Source organism: Dreissena polymorpha, chromosome 9 (genome assembly GCF_020536995.1).
Source record: "Dreissena polymorpha isolate Duluth1 chromosome 9, UMN_Dpol_1.0, whole genome shotgun sequence".
Classification (NCBI taxonomy): Eukaryota; Metazoa; Mollusca; class Bivalvia; order Myida; family Dreissenidae; genus Dreissena; species Dreissena polymorpha.
The window spans coordinates 104,581,556-104,598,830 of NC_068363.1; the positions used below are offsets into that span (position 1 = coordinate 104,581,556).

Genomic DNA, 17,275 nt, shown 5'->3' on the forward strand with positions numbered 1-17,275 from the left:
ACATTGGCCTTGACAGACTTCAACAAAATCTATAGACAATAACAATACACAACAAAAATTATAATTATGTTTTTTTGGTATCTACAACAAACCTTAAAATTTAATGCAAACATGTTTTACAAGCTAAAACAAATATCTTCCAAATATGTGGCTTACTAAATATCGTTTGTTGCCAGTTTTTGTGCTATATTTGTTGTCACATATTTTGCACTCATATAATTATTATTGTCGGCAACAATTTCAACTGAACATTCTAAATGTAAACAGCTATCTAATGATTGTTCGGTGGCTTTTTCATCTTCATGATTGTTGCAGTCCACCTCAAACAATAAATTATCCACTCCAGACTCATCATTGTATCTGTCTTCATTACTAGGTAGAACAGTTACAGATAAAACACACACCTCTCCCGCTTCTCTTCAGTCTCTGCAGTTTCAAACCCGAAAACACATCGGTCGGTCGTGACATTCTGAAATAAATTATCATAATTATAGCAATTGACATGTGCTAGTGTTCCGATGTCATGGATTTGAGCCTATCAACTAGCACACCTTTCCTCCGTGGTTACTTTACACATGCCATGGGCATAGCAGTTAATCAAAGCAGGATTAATTGTTCCAATAAAGTTTAAAGTTAAAGATACTCAGAAATTGTACAATTACTCAGTCCACTGCTTTATCCAATCCAAGAAATATCGAACAGTTGCCATAAGTCCATTTAATTAATGTATCAACTGAGACTATACTTACCATTATATATCTCGAACTTCAAAGTCAGATGCTAGGGCACTAAAGTCTGAAACAAAAAGAATACAGTAATGAATGAATTTTGAAATGAAAACTTTTGTATGTTGAACATGCATCGTGAACAAATAATATACTACATGTAGCTATAAATGTTGGTAATGAATTAATCCAAAAACGACAAATACCTACCCTTCCAGAAATCTAAGGCCTCTGGCTACCTATAGCGGCTACCTAGCTGCAACCTAGCGGCTACTCAGCCGCTACCTGTAGCGTATGAGTAGCGGCTAGGTAGTATTTCGTATGCAAATTAGTTTTCCGGCTACTTAGTAGCGGCTATGTAGCGGCTACCTTTTCTGGCTACCTTTCGGCTACCTGTTCCGGCTAAGTAGCGGCTACCTTTTCTGGCTACCTAGTAGCGGCTACCTTCTTGCTACCAATTAGCGGCTACATTTTTTCGTCTATAAATAGAACTACCTAGAGTACATGGTAACAATAATAGCAACTGGGGTAATTCAAAATTGTAAACAGATTTTTTAAGTTAAACACATTTTTAATTCCAAATTTAAGGCAAAAATGGTATAACACAGCCTCATCAATAGAAATAAGTGTTCCAGCAAATGCTTAAATTCAAACATCAAAACAAGGGCTGTTTGTAAAACATGCATGCCCACATATGGGCTGTCAGTTGTAGTGGCAGCCATTGTGTGAATAAGTTTTAGTAACTGTGACCTTGACCTTTGACCTTGTGACCTGAAAATCAATAAAGGTCATTTGGCAGTCATGATCAATGTACCTATGAAGTTTCATGATCCTAGGCGTAAGCACTCTTGAGTTATCACACGGAAACCATTTTACTATTTCGAGTCACTGTGACCTTGGCCTTTGACCTAGTGACCTGAAAATCAATAGGGGTCATCTGCCAGTCATGATCAACGTACCTATGAACTTTCAAGATCAATACACAATTGATTATTCTTCCACTAGAATGGTTTAAAACTAATTTAAAAGCACTTAAAAGTATGTATTTCTGATGTGTCCAAATCAGAAAAAATTAAAACTGCGACCCTGAATGAAACGTCTGAAGTGGTTGAATCCTGGTCTAATGTTTGCTAGCACTATAACAATGTCAACAGCTGTTTCACGAACACGATCCGCTCCTTTACACCGACTCTCTGCAGACTCGACTTGTCAACGAACCCTTTGGGTGCCATTTGTAACTCTACGTGTTTTTCCAAACGTTGACGACAGTTCAGGTTTTAACGGGGGTTCTTTAATGTTGAGTAACATCAGTATGATCAACTCCAAAACAATCTGTGTGATGGATAGCCTTTATAGGTATCTGAAATAAACAAAATTTATAAACTAATACATAATTTAAATCACATAAACTCTGAAATAAGAGAATACATATTAATCACATTTACAATACTAAATGAAAGAACATATCAGTTAACTGTGAAAAATGTTCAATCTTTCCGATCAAGTGGTTGATTTAGGCCAATAACTGCATTTAAAAGCTGTTTTGGACCGGTCTTTGTTAACTGTCAACTTTTCGGGAATTTCTGGTTGACTTTCCTAATGGCGTTGGTCCATAGCTATAACTATAAAGTAGAGCCAGTCAAAAATCATAAAAAGCGACAATTAAAGTTATGGTAGCCAGAACTAACAATACATAATACATTACCGATTTAGGGAATCGAACATCTCTTCCTTCAATCCTCTCACTTACACATCTACATGTGCGGCTGCTGTAAAATAATTACATGCTAACATTAGTTAGTGCCATTTAGTTCAACTGGTTTAAAAATAAAGATAAGAAGTAAGAACCATTGAGTCGCTAATTCTGCAGTCGCGAAAACATGTTATCTAAAATAGTAACGCGTGAAATCATTCCAGAAATACAAAACAATGTGAATGCAGTTCACTACAAACATCAATAGACAAAGAACAACAATGTATACTTTATAATCAATGCATCTTATTTCAAACCAATGTCATAAACAACGACAAAACAAAGACTGAAAACATTCAAACTTTTCTTGTAACTGACCACCTGATCAAGTCATGAGACACCACAGAAGTTAAATAAAGAACAAGAGAAAGGTTACACCTCACTATTAAAAAACGTAAAATATTGACGGTGCTACATATGTCCCTTGACATATTGCTTTCATATTTTGCATACTTCTTTACCAATATGACCCCAATCTATAAACAAGAGCAGACAACTGTATCAAGCATTTTGTAAGAATTATGGCCCTTTTTCACTTAGAATATGCATATTATTGATAAATCTATGTTAAAGTTTGCGTACCACCTCAAATATTTTCTATGTCCTTTGACATATTGCTTTATATTTTGCATACTTCTTTACCAATATGACCCCAATCTATAAACAAGAACAGACAACTGTAACAAGCATTTTGTAAGAATTATGGCCCTTTTTCCACTTACAATATGCATATTATTGGTAAATCTATGTTAAAGTTTGCGTACCACCTCAAATATGTTCTATGTACCTTGTCATATTGCTTTTATATTTTTGCATACTTCTTTACCAACATGACCCCAATCTATAAACAAGAGCAGACAACTGTATCAAGCATTTTGTAAAAATAATAGCCCTTTTTTCACTTAGAATATGCATATTATTGATAAATCTATGTTAAAGTTTGCGTACCACCTCAAACCTTTTCTATGTCCCTTGACATATTGCTTTATGTTTTGCATAATTTTTTACCAATATGACCCCAATCTATAAACAAAAGCAGACAACTGTAACAAGCATTTGTAAGAATTATGGCCCTTTTTCCACTTACAATATGCATATTATTGTTAGATCAATGTTAAAGTTTGCGTACCACCTCAAATATTTTCTATCTTACTTGTCATATTGCTTTTATATTTTGCATACTTCTTTACCGACATGACCCCAATCTATAAACAAGAGCAGACAACTGTTACAAGCGTTTTGTAAGAATTATGTTGCCTTTTTATACTTAATAAATTGAAAATTTGGTTAAGTTTTGTGTTTAGGTCCACTTTATTCCTAAAGTATCAATGCTATTGCTTTGCAACACTTACTAACTATCATAAGGGAACTATGCAGGCAAAGTTATGTAACTCTTACAGGCATTTTGACAGAATTATGGCCCCTTTAATACTTTACAACTTCTTTAAAACATAAGCAATCAATATGTTTCAATTATGATCCTCTCCCACTTAGAATATGCCTAAATTACATTGACCTTATTGAATATGAACAATTTCCCCATGATGGCTTACGTTATACTATCAAGCACTCGAATAGTCGAGCGCGCTGTCCTCTGGCAGCTCTTGTTTTGTTCGGTCCACAACTCTTTCATTCATCAAGGGATTTTGATTTTTTTTTGGAACAAATTCCACCATAATGAGAGAACATGCCATGCGAAACACCCAAACCCATACCTGAAACCCGTTTCGGCTACCTTTTTAGGTAGCGGCTAGGTAGCCGCTACCTAGCGGCTAGTCAGCCGCTACCTTTTCATTTCTGTAAGGGTAACTCTGTGTACATTTGAAGAGTGCAATTTTAAACAAGGGAAGTATCACGATTGGGGAAGTATCTCTAAATCTAAACCGTCGTTTACACACAACTTATTTCCCTTAATATTAAATATAATAATCAATTATAATAATAATTCCAAAAAAGTAAACAAAAATGGTAAAAAAAGACTAATTATACAACAACCATATGTTACAATGAACACTGCTGACCTGGTCTTAAAACTTTCTTTTTCTAATTGTTATCGAATCGTGTATATAAATTTTATATTTAAACAATCAACGGGTTCTTATATCTTATAAATAGTATGGCTAAATCGGTCGTTCAACAATAGCACGCGTTCTTCATCAGCTTTTTTAAGAACCAATACCATGTGTAACCTTAAATGCCTAGTTTTAATAACCTTTTTCAGTGTAGGGTCAAGAAATCTTTCATGCGTTAAGACAGTGGTCAGGGCTGAGGGACGAGAAGTAACAGACCCATTTCATTTAACAATAGAAAATCAAGAAATTCTTAAAATGATTACCATATCAGCAGAATCCAATACATTATTTAAACGTGCTATACATGTTCTTAAATTCATTAGTCTCGGCTATTATCCGGTGCTTACTTCATGCATTATCCGGTGCCAGCAATCGACACAAAAATAGATGTTTTTTTCTACATACTAAATCATCACTCATCATGGCAATGATTTAACAATAATTATGATGTCGTTTTTATCAGGAAACTAGCTCCGAAATTTGAATTTCATTGTTATTATGGACCAATATCTGCATTTTACTTCCGTTTCCACAGGTTTTGTGCATAAATTGTTGAGCAATATAGGTTCCCTCTGCATAATGACGTTTTTGTATTTGAGCACGAGTATACAATTTACCGAATGAATGTCTTAGTTGTTCCGTGGAATATTGGTTTGGTGAAAATTGTTATCGTAAAAAAGAGAATATTGAAATAAAAGAACACACTTACCTCAAAACAGTCAATATATTTCTGATATGATCCGGTGCCGTTTCGGGTATTGTCCGGAAACGTTCAAAGGTTTCCGATATTGTCCGTATTGGTTAGCAGGCCGTAAAACACGTGTAATGTCTCACCGGAAAAGCGCAAATAAACGTATTTCTGACATATCTGTAACTGCCCGAAAATTAAGAGTAATTATTGATTTCGGATCATCTGGGCGTCCGAAAATCGGATTTGTAAAAAATATTTATTTTTGCTCAAAAGAGGGTGTGCGAAAACTTAGAGTGCATACCGTTCTCGGTGCTTCATAAGTGAACATGGTCTATCCGGAAGGTATATATTACATAACTGTCAAAGTTTAAAATTGCTTAAGAATCTCATATAACAATTTGCGCCATATGCCTTTAGAGTCAAGAGGTCGGTGTTATGCGCACGCTACCCATCTTGCTACCTTTAAGGAATGTCAGAATTTCATGTTAAGGGTTAAAATACAAAACCGTTTGATTTGTCAAAATACTTTTTCTCCACTTTGTAACGTGACAATGCAATTATGTCTTTATATTTATTGTGTTCACCTACATGGTTTTGTGTATCGCGAGCAAGAACCATTTGACTAACTTCCATGTCAAGGTCAAATGGATAGGTCAAAATGAAGATGTTATTGTCAAAAAAGGTCGTGTCTGCTATTTTAAAATAACGTGAAATGAATGTTCATCAATATCAGAGGGTGAGTCACACACAAGAACAATGTGGCTACCTTCAAAGTTAAGAATGAAATTCAAGGCCTATTGACAAGATACCGAAATAAATTGTCAAAGCGGTTCCATATTTTGAGATGGGGAGGAGGGCATTGAAGAATTAACAAAATGAAGATGTTATTTACAAAAAAGACATTAAAGAATTAAAAAAAAATATTAATAGCTCAGTCGGACTACAGCATTAAAAAAACTTGTCTGTCCTATATCTTAAGAACGATAGACTTCTTTTGCATATAATAACCATACACAACAGGACAAACTGTCATGAAAACTTCAAACATTTTCATAAAAAGAATTATTTTTTGCAAGAAAAAATGGTGTTATTAACTCAGTCTTCACATTAAGATGGGCATTTAACGATAATGCATTGAATAATATACGATAATATGAAAACATATTCAACTGTTTTCTTTAAAAGTATCTTTTTTTAAAGAAGTAATTCTTTGTTTCCATGATTTTTAAAGAAAAATCTTGATTTTGTAGCTAAGTGACATGAACTTTTTTCCACAACATTTAGACAATGTAAAGTTTCGCGCAAACTGTAAGTCTTTTACATGGTTTAGTGTACACATACTGCTCGTATTTTTAGATAATAGTTTCGTGAAAAGCTCAAACAAGTTTCATGAGCTGTTTGAATATATATGAAGCGGTTCTCGCGCATAAGAACTCCATGCATATGAAGATGAAACTTTGGAAGTAACGATACAGCATTGATTGATAAGGCTGTATGTCATTTATAAAGCGGTATACGCGGGCATTAATCAGAGCAAGTGAAAGCTCCAGTTCCTACTCCGAGTTGTCGCCCTTTGTTTATTATTTGTTTGTCCTGTCTTCGTTATCTTCACTTCGTCATGTAAGTAATACTTCCATCTTAGATAATCGCATATGCAGAAGAGAACAGATGTGTATATAATATCTGTGAAAAAGGAAACAATTTTGTGCAGATGAAATGGAGCTGGTATGTAACCTACCTTACATTAATCGTCTAATATTCAGTGTAGGATACAAGATATGTATTGATTTTGCGGTATAAATTAGGCTTTTCATGAGGTGTATTATATGTAAAAGATTTCGTAAGAGCATTTAATAAAAGGACTATGGTAACCGTGCTGCTACGATTCTAAGGTCATAATTATAGACTAACTTACATCTTGTTTTATATATGCGATCCTAAAACTGCAATTTAGTAAGTACTGATTTTTCGCAGAAGCTTCTTTCATACCTACCCGTTGGTACTCACTGGTTATTAAAAAGATGTTTCACTTTTTTAATTTATTGGAAATTCATGTTTATGTAATTCGTACATAACGACATGTATGTACAAATGATGTGCATTTACTATTAAACAATCTTGTATCCGAGTGTGTTGATTTCGAACTCGATTTCAGTTCGTTATCATATTGTTGCATATAATGCAGGCTAATCAGCTGAACAGCTAATTCTAAAATGATTACTGTATGAATTTTATATGATAACATATTAACAAATTATAACAATCTAACCATTCTACACTTCAAACGCCTTCAGACGCTTTAATAAAATTGTTATAATGCATATGTTCTCTTTATAACTATGTTTGACGAAATATAGTCTACTGTTTAAACGTCTACTGTTAAAACATCAAATCTGAAATGCATTTTTCAGTCTTTAAACTGCTGTTCGATGAGACAACATTATGCATTATGCCTCGAAACATTTTTGTTTGCGTATGAAACTATACAGACTATTTGAAAGGTTTTAAGTTATAACATATGCATAGTACAGAGGAAATCCTCCAATATCACCAAACCCAATTACAGGTTTGTATAAATAAAAAGGAAACGTCTGCATGTTTACTCATGTAATTTTTGTGTACAAGGTTACGCGAGTTGTGTATCGTGTTATTTTTTTATAATTTGACCAACCACTTGTAGAAATAGTACAATATATGTACATTTCCAGAAAGAAAAGTTATTTCTACGTTGAATAAGACCGATTTCATGGTAATCGCTGCACACATGATGAAGTTATGGTTGTTCAAAGCGATGATGCACCCCGTTTTCGGGTGGTTTTGAGTTGAATGCCTTGTTATATAGATATTTGATAGTGATATATTTTTTTCAGAGAAGTTTATGTTTATTTTTGAACTGTTTTTTTTCAAAGTAAAATGATGTTTTTACTAATTAATATCATAGCCACACGCTTACCACCTGTGCTCAATGCTACGTAATCAGTATGAATTCGGTATAACATTAAAAAAGTACCATACGGCAAATTAATTATTATATAATGTAAACCTATCTGAGGTTGTTCTGCAAATAAGTTAATTTACAATCAACATTTGAATGTGTTAGCGATATTGTCAAAGCACACACAAAACAAAATGATAAGCTAACTTAACATGTTCATATTTTGAAACTTTCCGCCATTGAAAAAATAACAAAAACACAATGAATGTAGCGCATGCTATTAATTTGCGACTAAATTGGGTTTAAACAAACTTTTTTATTAAATCGAAACGATCGATAGGGACAATTATACAACCCCCATCACTAATTGTTTATTGAACTATGAAGGAATGGCTATAAAGAAATGCGATGTAAAAAAGAAATGTCCTCATTGTGTAACACCTTATGTAAACACAGATCGTGTTGAAGTTGATTACGATCTAACGAACTTTATAAATTGTAAAGAAATATCGAAACCGTCGAATATAAATTCACAATTACGTATTGATCTTATCACACTTAACCATATAAATAGATGTTATGAAGCATTTTTGCGGACATTATTCACTTGTGTGTGTAGAGCTTTAAATCAAACTTTACAACCCAAACTAGGGTATTACTTCATACTGTATGTACAATTTGGTTTTGTTTAGTTGAAACAGGTTAAAACATTAAATTGATGCATTGATAAATACCTATCAAACAAAACACAACCATTGCTCAATTTTTGCCCAGCTTTTATTTCCTGGTAAAATTAATGTTTAAATAAAGATGCAATTTTAGCTGTTGCACAGCGCGAGCTTCTATCAGAATTTCTTTTTTATAAACAACGTTAATGTCGATCTGTGCGCCGACTTATTATCCGTTTCCTCCCCAACTAGGAATCAAATTCATTTTTTTAGTTCCGGTTCCGGTTTAAATGTCAACATATACAATGAGAATGAAATATATGAAATAAAATAATCGCGAGTGATAAGAGCGAATGTGAATGATTTAAATGGATGGAATATATTAACACGGACTATTGCAAAAAAGTCAAGTAATGAAATGTTGTTTCAACGTGCTTTAAATGGTAGTTTTAACTTACAATACCCTCCGCTTTATTTTCGAGCGGGTGGGGTGCGATATTTTTCAAATCTTATAAAGATAAAGATAGCATTCACAAACTTATCACAAAACTGACAAACAAGTTTAATCCTGTATGCTTAATATGTGCAGTTAATTCGTCACGCTTGATAAGGTTTTTCTACTTGAACATTTTGAAGTCGCAACGTTCTGAATAAACCGTTAATCACTTGCACGGCCACGGGAAAAAACTGACAACATATCATAACCTCAAAACCGCCTTATAATTTAAAGGCAACACTCATCAACTGCAAGTGAAAGCAACACAGCCGATACAAGCCTCCTGGATTTACTCGTTTTCGAAACACCAAATTATATGAAACAAAATAAGCAAACCAAAAAAAGAGGGAAAAAATCGAAGACGAAACAAGACAAAACCAACTAAAAAAGTATGGCTGACTTCGTCAGAACTGCGACAGACAATACTGAATCCTCAATTGAAAAACGCCTCGATAAAATTTGTTCCAAATTGTCCAATGTGCTAACTAAAAATGAAAACTCCTAAATAAAAAAAATAATCAAAGAAACACTGGGCGAAATAAAAGAAAAATGTCTTGGAAGTGTACTAAACAAAATTTAAATCATGGAAGGCAGCGTTTTCGAACACGAAAATGAGATAGATGCATTGAAAAAACAAATCGAGATAGAGGCCCTTAAATTAAAGCAATGCGAAGCAGAGTATAGCCAAAGTTCCAGTCTCAACGATCTGGAGCAATACGGGAGAAGAAACAGCATCCGGAGTTCTGGCCTCCCAAATGACACTGACCAACAAGCATCAATGGCCGTGGCCGATGAAACTATGATAATGTTGAGTAAAAAGCATGGCCTTAAATTGGGAAGTACGGATATTGACGTTGCCCATCGTCTTGGGAAATATATACCGAATAAATGCCGACCAGTTAGTGTCAAAATTGTCAGAAAGCAAACAAAAATCGAGGTGATGAAGCGTGCCAAAGTCTTGAAAGGTACTGGCATTTTTATAAACGAGGACCTAACAAAGACAAATGCAGAAGTTTTAGCATCATTACGTCTGAAAGAACCCGAGTTTGTGGAGAAGGCTTGGTCTCGCGACGGAAAGCTATTCGCGCGATACCGAGGACAGGAGCGCAATGAGCTAGTGTCATCTGACAAATACAGACTTTGGCCGGCAAAACCATGGCCGAACAGAAACCAGGTGACACCCGGTACAACAAATGCCCGCAAAGTGTCAGATGGAAGCAACCCAAGACCGGCCAACAGATCTTAAACCTTCGAGCAGTGCCAATAACTCAGGTCCCGGATATGACTCCCTTAAGCACCCACAGAAATGTTGTCTTGCAACTTTTTCACAAACTGTTGTTTTTATAACTGTACAACATACACGCACGCGCGCACGCACGCATGCAATAAACCTGGCACGAATTACTCATATTAAAAACATTTATGTTTATTATAAAAAAGTACAGAATTGGCGTCGCTCCGGAGAGCGGCGACTTGTATATAATGCATTTTTTTTCGCTTATGGGAGGAGAAGTTATTTTACGGATCAATGTATATATTTTTATGCCCCCGGATAGATAGATCGGGGGTATATTGTTTTTGGCCTGTCTGTCTGTCATTCTGTCCCAAAACTTTAAGGTTACAGTAACGTTTTGCAATAACTTTTGAAATATTGAACATAGCAGCTTGATATTTGGCAGGCATGTGTATCTCATGGAGCTGCACATTTTGATTGGTGAAAGGTCAAGGTCAAGGTTATCCTTCAAGATCAAAGGTCGAAAATTTAAAACTTTAATATAGTAAAGTTTTGCAATAACTTTTGAAATATTTAACATAACAACTTGATATTTGGCATGCATGTGTATCTCATGAAGCTGCACAATTTGAGTGGTGAAAGGTCAAGGTCAAGGTCATCCTTCAAGGTCAAAAGTAAAAAAGCGGTGCATTAGGGGGCATTGTGTTTCTGACGAACACATCTCTTGTTGTTTTAAGAATATCTTGCATAGTGGTGATTGTTTGTGTAAATTAATGTAAATAAGTACTGCATTTGTGCCTATTACATTTATTACAACATTTATTGCTAATTATGCAAAGCTAATTGTTTTATTTAATAACTGATATACAACTGATCGTAGGGGAAAGATCACAGGGATTGGGCAAATACGCGAAACTTTCTGGTTTTGAATAAAAACAAAACATAATCAAAATATATTTATTTTGTGTTTTTTCTAAGTTGCTTATTTAGTGGAGAATCAATGTAGTACGATATTTGACGACCTATCGCGCAAGCAAGTTTATTGGAAGACGTAGTGGAACGAAAACGTACAATGTATTAGTTTATTAATAGACGTATAATAACGATCGCTATACACAACTTCACCAAATAGCAATACATAAATGATGTCAGCCGGAAAAGCTCAGTTGGGAGAGCGTTAGACTGAAGTTGTTTACGCAACAATCATCTAAAGGCCCCGGTTCAATCCCGGGTTTCGGCACGAACGGAACAGTTCGGCGGCTGACATTTTTTTCAGTCAGGTTAAAAAATATAATAAAGCTTTATTTTATGTAGACATTTAAAAATCCATTTTACTACAATTAGACATTTTTATTAAAATTAACGGATGCCGCGTGGTGACAACGTTAATCAAAATTTCTTACATCACTTAAATATCTTATAAAAAACGTGTTTCTATATGAACAAATAAATGCAAACAACACATTTATTATCCTTGTATTTTAATGGTTGTCTATCATATGCCCTAAGTACTTTCCCTACCACATATAGAGCGCGAAGCAACAATGAGTTGCGATAAAGGAAGCAGCCGCTTATCAAGGAGGAGCTGTGTCCCAGCAACCCGTTTCTTTAGAGTCAAGCACTCCTCGGTATTTTTTTTTTTAAGAACCACATATAGAGCGCGAAGCGCGACACGTATTACTACCCAGCTGGTATGGGCCCTTCAGCATTGTCCGACCATTACGTTCATAGTTATCTTCCTTAGAATTTGAGAAATTTTGAAATCGTTGTTCGAAGTCCAAAATTTTCATCCGATTTTTCCCAAACTTGCACAGTTTTTTTTATCAATGAGAACCCAACCCAAACTCTATATGAGCAATATCGGACCATAAGTCCAGAATTTTGTCTCTATGATTTTAAAAACAAAAGTGAAAAACTGCTTGGTTAGGTGATTATGTCAACATTTTTCATCAGATTCTTTCAAAACTTACAGTGTATTCATATCAATGAGCATTTTTACCTCATTTAAAATGAGAAACATCGGGACAGTAAGTCCAGAATTTTGGCTATTAAATTTGACAAAATAAACAATTTCCACTTGTTTAAAAGATTTCACAACTTTCGTCTGAATCTTTCCAAACATGTTAAGTGTTTTATATCAGTATTACTGAAACCTATTGAAAATGATGAATATCGGAGCAATAAATCTAATTTGATCTTTTACTGAATTTCAAAGTATTGTGAAATGCAGCTTCTTTATACAATTTACAGTTTCCATTCCTTTTTGTTTCAAACTTTAACAGTGTTTTCATGTCAATGAGTACTCAACCCCTGTCGTACATGAGCAACGTAAGAATAAGTTCAGAATCATCTCCCATTGAAGTTGAGAAAAATATGAAATTACGCTTACAAGATGGAGCAGATTTTTTAAAACCTACACAGTTCTGTTCATTAACGAAAACTGCACACGGATGCCAGTAAAAAAAAGGAAACCAATATAAATAAAATGAACTATGAAATATTTGGGGGTTACAACACAAAGTCATAGATAATGGTTATTTGGGGGTTATAACACAACATCATAATAATGGTTATTTGCGGGTTATAACACAAAATTATAGATAATAGTTATACCAGTATCTTTTTCTATTTTGTTTAAAATAATCGGCCAATATATTAATATTTACAGTAGAAAAAAAACGTTCCATGTAACTTCATTGAGTGCCTTTTACACTGAAATTCCAGACGCCCTTTGTTATCTAATGATATAACATTTTATATTTGCCAATGTAGCTGTTCATGATTATTTATCGTTGATCCTTGACATTTTACACGTGCATTATTATAACTCCACCCATTTGTACACTGTTTTTATGCCATCGATATATATTTCAATATATAACGGATATGGCTCCTTTTTGCACCCGTTGTCCTGCAACCATTTTTTTTGTAACTGTACAACACACACGCGTACGCACGCACGCACGCACGCATACACGCATGCAATGAACCTGGCACGCATCCACCGACACATCATTATATGAAAACATCACATGCACACATCACATACTTTACAACCACCGATTATCATAAAAACACATCCATTTATAAAAATATTTAAATATGTTTATTAAACATATGTACATAATTATCTAATGATGTAACAGTATATATTTGTCAATGTAGCTCCAGTGTACGGAAGTACGTTGTTTTCATGTCTCCATTGGAGGCCAGTCGTTTATTGTCCTTTATCCCAACCTTTGTTATTATTTCTTTTTACTTTTTCATTTTTATGGTATATTCATCTTTTTGTATCTCTATTTTTTGTTTCACTTTTTTGTTTGTATGTATGGACATCTTATGTCTTATAATAGAAACCAACTGGACATGTTTTAAAATAGAAACCAACTGGACACACAAATTATCATTTACATTTACATCACCCTCTACCTCATTAAATGATTAAATTATGTACTTTGAATATAAAAGGGCTTAACAATGAAGACAAACGCATAAACATCTTCAAATGGTTAGACGAAAAAAAGTATATGCATATTACAAGAAAGTCACTTGACACATACTTTAACACAAACTTTAAAAGATGAATAAGACGGAGACATCTATATCAGTGGACAATATACAAATAAACAATAAAAATAATATAGGGATCACAGTCAAAAACTTTAACGAAATAATTATTGGCAGACAAGCAAGTTTAGATATCAAAATACACGAAACACAATTAACATTAATCAACGTATACGGCCCTAACACAGATGATTCCACTTTTTACAAAACATTACAATCCTTTTCAAGATAAGTATTGATGCAAAGCGTCGGGAATACAATACTAAATACGAAATGAAAACAATAATAACAAACTCAAATACTAGAAGAACAACGTTTATATTTCGAAACCCTCTACAGACGAAAACATGTTGAAAATAACAACCTTTTTAAAAACACACATCAGGCTTTAAATCAAGAGGAACATGAGCTGTCACCATAGGATGACTTATGCCCCCTATAAACGCTTGATAGAAGTTAAGAGCATTTTTCGAAACCTAAACGCAGATTTCAAAACCTAAACGCGGACCCTTAGTTCAACGTCAAGGTCACAGGGGTCAAACTTTTTGTGCGTATGGAAAGGCATTGTCCAAATACACATACATACCAAATATAAAGTGTTATATCTAAAGGGACATAGAAGTTATGAGCATTTTTCGAAACCTAAACGCAGATTTTAAAACCTAAACGCGGAACCTAAGTTCAACGTCAAGGTCACAGGGGTCAAAATGTTGTGCGTATGGAAAGGACTTGTCCATATACACATGCATACCAAAATATGAAGGTTACATCTCAAGGAACATAGAAGTTATGAGCATTTTTCGAAACCTAAACGCAAAGTGAAAGACGGACAGACAGACGAACAGACGGACGGACAGTCCGATCACTATATGCCCTCCTACCGGGGGCATAAAAACTACTGTGCGACGGTTTACTTAATGAATATGAATGTGGATAAGCACTTACAGAAATGCACAATAACAAAAGTCCAGGATCTGATGGCATCACAATAGAATTTTATAAAATATTCTGGAATGATATTAAGACACATTTAATTAATTCACTTAACTATTCATTTAACAACGAAAACTTAACTACGCTACAAAAACAAGGTATTCTATCACTCATTTCAAACCTGGAAAAAACTTAGAATCCTTATCAAACTGGCGCCCGATTAGTTTACTGAACAATGATGATAAAATTGATACTATAAGTATATCAAACAGAATAAAAAAAATATTACCATCAATCATTTAAAGATCTCAATCTGGTTTCATTAAAGGACGTTACATTGGTAAAAACGTACGTCTGATACATGACTGTATAAATTATTTCAACGAACCAAACAATTATGGCCTCATTTTCTTTGCAGGCTTCGAAAAGGCTTTCGATTCACTAGACCATTCGTTTATGTTCTTTTGCTTAGAAAATGTGAATTTCGGTGAAAGTTTTATTAAATGGCTTAAACTATTTTATACCGATATAAACAGCATAATTATTAACAATGGCTTTTTCTCAAACAGTTTTAACATCGAACGAGGGTTAAGCCAAGGATGTCCTCTTTCATCCTCGTTATTTATTATATGCATCGAGTATATATCACACTATACCCAATCAAATAAACATATAAAAGGAATATCGCTGGAACCTGGCGAGGAAATTAAACAGTCCTTATTTGCTGACGATGCAACTTATTTTTTAAATGACAGTAGTGAATCATTCAATAATCTTATAGAATCGTTAACCCTATTTGGAATGGCATCGGGTCTTAAACTAAACAAAAGTAAATGCACTGTGCTACGAGCAGGTAAATTTAAACAAAGTAATATTCATCTTAAAAAAGAAATGAAATTCAACTGGACATCAGATGAAGCAACAACGTTAGGAATAACCTTTACAAACAATGAAAATGAAACAATTCTAAAAACATATTGCCTAAACTACAAACATTTAAAAATTGTTTAAAATCATGGCAGCATCGTAAACTTACACTTATTGGAAAAAACACCGTGATGAAAACGTTTGCACTCCCTAAATTAATTTATATACTAACAGTTCTCCCAAACCCACCAAATGATATTATTGAAGATATAAAATCAGAAATATTTAATTTCATATGGGACTGTTAACCTGATAAAATTAAGCGAACTCAATTAATTCAATCGGTAGAATATGGAGGTATCAGACTAACGGGCATAGAATCATTCCTAAATGCAATCAAATGCAGTTGGGTTAAACGATATTTAGAAAATACTAATACGAATAAATGGAAATTATTATACCGGAAAATTCTAAAAACATATGGTGACTCCTTACGTTTTGAATGTAATATCGACAGTAATATCTTAGATGAAATTTCAACCAAAAACATATTTCTATCGAATGTTCTATCGGCATGATGTAAAGTTACTCATTATTAAGAAACCAAAATAAACAGTAAAATCATTTTATGGAACAAAAAAGACATAACCACTAACAATAAAAAGTTTTTTTATGAACATTGGTTTGAACGGAGCATAACATATGTAGATCAATTGTACGACTACATAATAAACGACTTCCATTCTTTTGATAACTTATGCTACATATTCGGAATACCTACAAGTAATTTATTGATGTACTAAACATTGATCAAAAGTATACCCATACATATGAAAACGGTTACCAATACAAATAACACACCATGTACTCAAAAAACATTTGTAGAAAACATAATTGCAAAACAAAACAAACAAAATATTTTACACACTTCAAATTAAAAACCCTACTGAAATCTCGAAAGCTCAAATTAAATGGCAAAACCATCTCAGAGAAAAAGAATTTAATTGGAAATAAATATTTGTCATGCCATATAAATCAACTACTGATAGCACACTGAGAAAATTTTAATATAAATACATCCAGATAATCATAGCTACAAATAAATATCTTTTTAAGTGCAACCTATCCAACTCAAATCTATGTGATATGTGTAGTGAACATATTGAAACAATAGAATACCTTTTTTGGGAGTGTAAACACATTCAATCTCTATGGAATCAATTGACAACCTTTCTAGAGAAACAACAATTTAATGTTAAACTATCTCTTTATGACATCAGTTTAGAGGTAAATACTTTCAAAATACAAGAAGTTAATAACGCTGTGAATTTTAT

General features: G+C 33.7%; 1 protein-coding gene and 1 long non-coding RNA gene across 3 annotated transcripts in view; one reads left to right on the plus strand and one right to left on the minus strand.

The window, feature by feature from the left end:
• Window positions 1-1,257: 1,257 nt before the first annotated feature.
• On the minus strand, window positions 1,258-2,792 carry LOC127843794 (uncharacterized). Its single transcript, XR_008032350.1, has 3 exons — window positions 2,708-2,792; window positions 2,431-2,494; window positions 1,258-2,085 (listed from the first exon to the last, which is right to left on the minus strand). It is a non-coding gene; the product is annotated as an uncharacterized LOC127843794 (long non-coding RNA).
• A 4,063-nt stretch (window positions 2,793-6,855) lies between these two features.
• Window positions 6,856-17,275, plus strand: part of LOC127843781 (heat shock 70 kDa protein 12B-like) — a 30,324-nt gene continuing 19,904 nt past the window's right edge. Inside the window, exon 1 of one of the 2 annotated variants that reach the window (XM_052373573.1) lies at window positions 6,856-6,966. In XM_052373573.1, the coding sequence (XP_052229533.1) occupies window positions 6,958-6,966 (9 nt within the window). In that variant the 5' untranslated portion in view covers window positions 6,856-6,957. The remainder of the gene's footprint in view (window positions 6,967-17,275) is intronic. The other variant, XM_052373572.1, reaches the window with a different exon arrangement.